A 3,652-nucleotide genomic window follows, 5' to 3' on the forward strand; every position below is an offset into this window, starting at 1 on the left:
GTATACCCATCCCCTGTATACCAATTCTTCGTATACCCATCCTCCGTATACCCATCCCCTGTGTACCCATCCCCTATATACCCATCCTCCATATACCCATCCCCTTTATACCCATCCCTTGTATACTCACCCCCTGTATACTCACCCCCTGTATACCCACCCCCTATATACCCATCCTCTGTATACTCATCCTCTGTATACCCATCCTCCATATACCCATCCCCTGTATACCCATCCCCTGTGTACCCATCCCTTGTATACTCACCCCCTGTTTACCCATCCTATGGTCTTGAAGATTGGTCTTTGTGGAAATCCCTTATTTACCCCGTTAGTGACTTTCCTGACTGTAAGGGGTCGGTAATGCCAGCGGGGGTGGACAGATTTGGAGTATAATTATCTTTTCATTGGCTCCTTCACCATTCACCCTTAATTGTGGGCGGGGCCTCAGCATTATCCTTCTAATTGGCCTGGCCTGAAGGGGGTGCTGTCAGACTGGTGGTGCAGGATGGGTAAGATACCTTTTACTCCTAAACTAGTGGGGGCAGTATAAGGGTAAGTAAAGCTTTCCCCCGAGTTCTGCTAATTATTCTTTATTATCTGTATAATAATTGTACGGCTGCTCCGATGCCGCAATCTGACTCCATGGAATAATAATAATTGCAGATATTTTGCCCCCACCGTATAAGGAATTCTTCTCCCCCCCACACTTAGGATCTCACTATGGAAACCGATCTCATTGCTGCCAACGGCAAGAAAGTGAAAGCTCTGGAGATCTTCGCCTACGCGCTGCAATACTTCAAGGAGCAAGCACTAAAGGTGAGAGGAGTTCCCCCATATAATCATATTAACCAATAAATACCCAGGGTGGGGGGGAAATACAAGGAAATATTGGCACGGATTTTCTGGCCATACATGTACAATTTCGATTGGGTGACTCATTGGTTCTTATGAAAGGTTATGGCACAAGAGCGCCGCCCTGCAGGATGTGTTTAGACCAGCAGATAAATTGTGTAAACTCCATCAATCAGAATTGTACTGTGTATGGTTGGTTGGGGTAATTACATTCTTCTCTTCCCGCAGGAATTGAGTGACCAGGCCGGCTGTGAGATGGACCACAATGAGGTCCGATGGGTCATCACCGTCCCCGCCATCTGGAAGCAGCCAGCCAAGCAGTTCATGAGACAGGCGGCGTACAAGGTAAGTCTGCCGACAGGAAGCATGGCACAAAGTATTGTGTGAAGGCCTGACACCCATAGCAATCATTGGGTTAGAAGGAGTTGCTATGGGTTACGGCACATTGTCCCCATGGCAGGGTAGAAGGATGGGCGGCTCTGCACAATATTCTCACCTACGCCATCATCTCATAACGTCACCACTCGGATGCCAATCTCAGCGCCATCCTATTGGTTGATGGGGGGGGGGGAGGTGTCTCTGCCAGGAAATCTCATACAAGCACTTAGCGACCATCCAATCCATTAACCCCGGGCCCCAGACGGGTGATAGAAACAGATTTATACCCTGCCAGGCTGCCAGAGATTCATCTGTAATCTGATGTGCAGGTCACCATCTGCCATTAATGGACCGCAAGGCTAGGAAAAGATAGCAAACAGCGTGTGGCCCTTGGGGGCCCCTGCAGCCATCACACAGCTCCTGAGGAAGCGACAAGGACAAAGAGGGATGAGCAGCCATATAATTTATATCCCAGGAGCGAGCGGTGTAGAAAATGCTGCATGGTCAGCAGACAGTCTGTGTAATTCTCAGGACTGGATGAGCAGAAATACAAATCATTTGATAATTAGATCGGGACCCCGCGTGGCTCGGTGTGATTGGATGCAGCCCCGTCTGCTTGTGGGAATTAAAGTTCAATGGGTAAAACATGGCCCCAAACATGCAAAAATGTTATCAGGTGGGGGCAATTTATGAGCATATTGAAAGTCTTCGTACCCCGACCCCCATTCTGTATGATTGCAGAGCAGATTGTACCCTGCAAACCCTTATTCCCATTCCTGACTCTGCTAGATGGCTTCATCCTCACCTCCCCCTCTCTGCAATTCCTTACTCCTGGCTTGTGACCAATCTCTGCAATTCCTTACCCCTGGCTTGGTCCCTTACCTTTTCTTGGCTCCTGACCCCTGGCTTAGTCTTCTATGATTCCTGCCCCCGGCCTCCCGTCCTCTCTGTCTGGTTCCATATTTCAGGATGGTTTCCTACCTCTCCCTCTACCCCCTGGCTTGGCTTCCAACCTGCCACAAAGATTCCCGCCTCATTTTGGTCCTGGTCCCTAATTCCTGATCTCTGGCTCCTTATTTCAGGATGGGTTTTTTACCCCCTGACCCCCTGGATATTGGCCCCATGGCCTTTCTCCTGTATGGGTCTGTCTGGGTCCTCTGGCCATATTCGGGGTCCCAGCAGTCCGTGGTGTAACATTATTGCTGGTTCTGGAAAAGTCCGGACACACTTAGAACCAGGCCGGCACCTGTTGGTGATTCTTTATCTGTGGGATTCTGGCCAATGGATCTGTCTGGAGATCGGCCATAAACCCCCAGATATCGGGCCCTCCTCCGGTTACATTCCATGTTATGGTGTCAGGAATATCGTCCTTCCATGGATAATGTTACGTCGGATTCTTCTTATATAACCAATCATCACAATGACAAGAATTGATTTTTATTTTTGTATTTTCCTTAATGGAAGCCCCCCGCGCCTCTGCCGAGCGCTCCCCTCGCTGGCTTCTCATTAGGCGATGGAAGAGGCTTTTATAATCGGGATTTATGGCGCGTCTCCCTTTCAAAGCTTCGTATGCATCAAACAAAGCTCACATTGAGAGACCCCTCCAGACACAAGGCAATGGGGGCTAATGGCTTGTGAGGGCCCCGCACACAATGAACGCATTCTGGAAGCTTCCCGGGCGTAATGCTCTGCGAGCGTCTCATCAACACTTCATTCCCCAGATGTAAGCAAGACGTCGCCTCTGACAATGACCCTCCAAACCTCTTAGCAGACGCCCATTACAATCTCCAGATAAACGCCAGAATTGTAGAATGGAAAGTGAAGAGCGAAATGGCTTAACTGCGAAGAGATATCAATAATAATATGGAGAAGAGTGAAGAGCCCCACAATGGCGTCCGCATTCCGAGCGCTGACTGCGGGGTCCACCGAGCGATCGCAGCAATGGAGGGAATGTGCAGAGGGAACGTGTTACACACAGAATGAATACATGTCCCCCATATAATCCGTCATGATTATATTCACCTGCTTGTGCTCTGTAGGTACTGATATGAGCCGCTCACCTACAGTGTATGCATAGAAAACATTTTCTGGTATGTTATTGGATGGATTAGAACCCCTGCCAGGTATTACCGATGTGTCCATGTTGGGGAGATTCACCCCCTCAATATGTCCCAGTTACCATTGTCATGGGGAACTTACATGGGTGCAATAAAGGAGACAATTGTCAAGACTTAGAAGCTTTCAGTACCTCGGGACACTGCAGGGGATGTCTAATATTCAACATTAAAATACAAATATGCAAAGTCATATGGAAAGTCCTGCTCAGGGTGACAACATGAGGCTGCACTGCAACAATGGGGGTCACAGCATGCATGTGCAGTACATTACATGGTATTACATTACTCAAGGGGTGGGGTACCTG

The 3,652-nt window shown here is 48.8% G+C and overlaps 1 protein-coding gene across 1 annotated transcript in view; it reads left to right on the top strand.

Annotated features, from left to right (window-relative positions):
• The window catches only part of HSPA12A (heat shock protein family A (Hsp70) member 12A), a gene marked incomplete at its 5' end in the record, with an annotated part of 16,600 nt that overhangs the window by 4,252 nt on the left and 8,696 nt on the right, over positions 1-3,652 (top strand). The window contains 2 exon segments of the mRNA XM_072424752.1: positions 712-816; positions 1,081-1,197. Coding sequence (XP_072280853.1) covers positions 712-816; positions 1,081-1,197 — 222 coding nt within the window.

Source organism: Pyxicephalus adspersus, chromosome 10 (genome assembly GCF_032062135.1).
Source record: "Pyxicephalus adspersus chromosome 10, UCB_Pads_2.0, whole genome shotgun sequence".
In the NCBI taxonomy this organism is placed as follows: domain Eukaryota; kingdom Metazoa; phylum Chordata; class Amphibia; order Anura; family Pyxicephalidae; genus Pyxicephalus; species Pyxicephalus adspersus.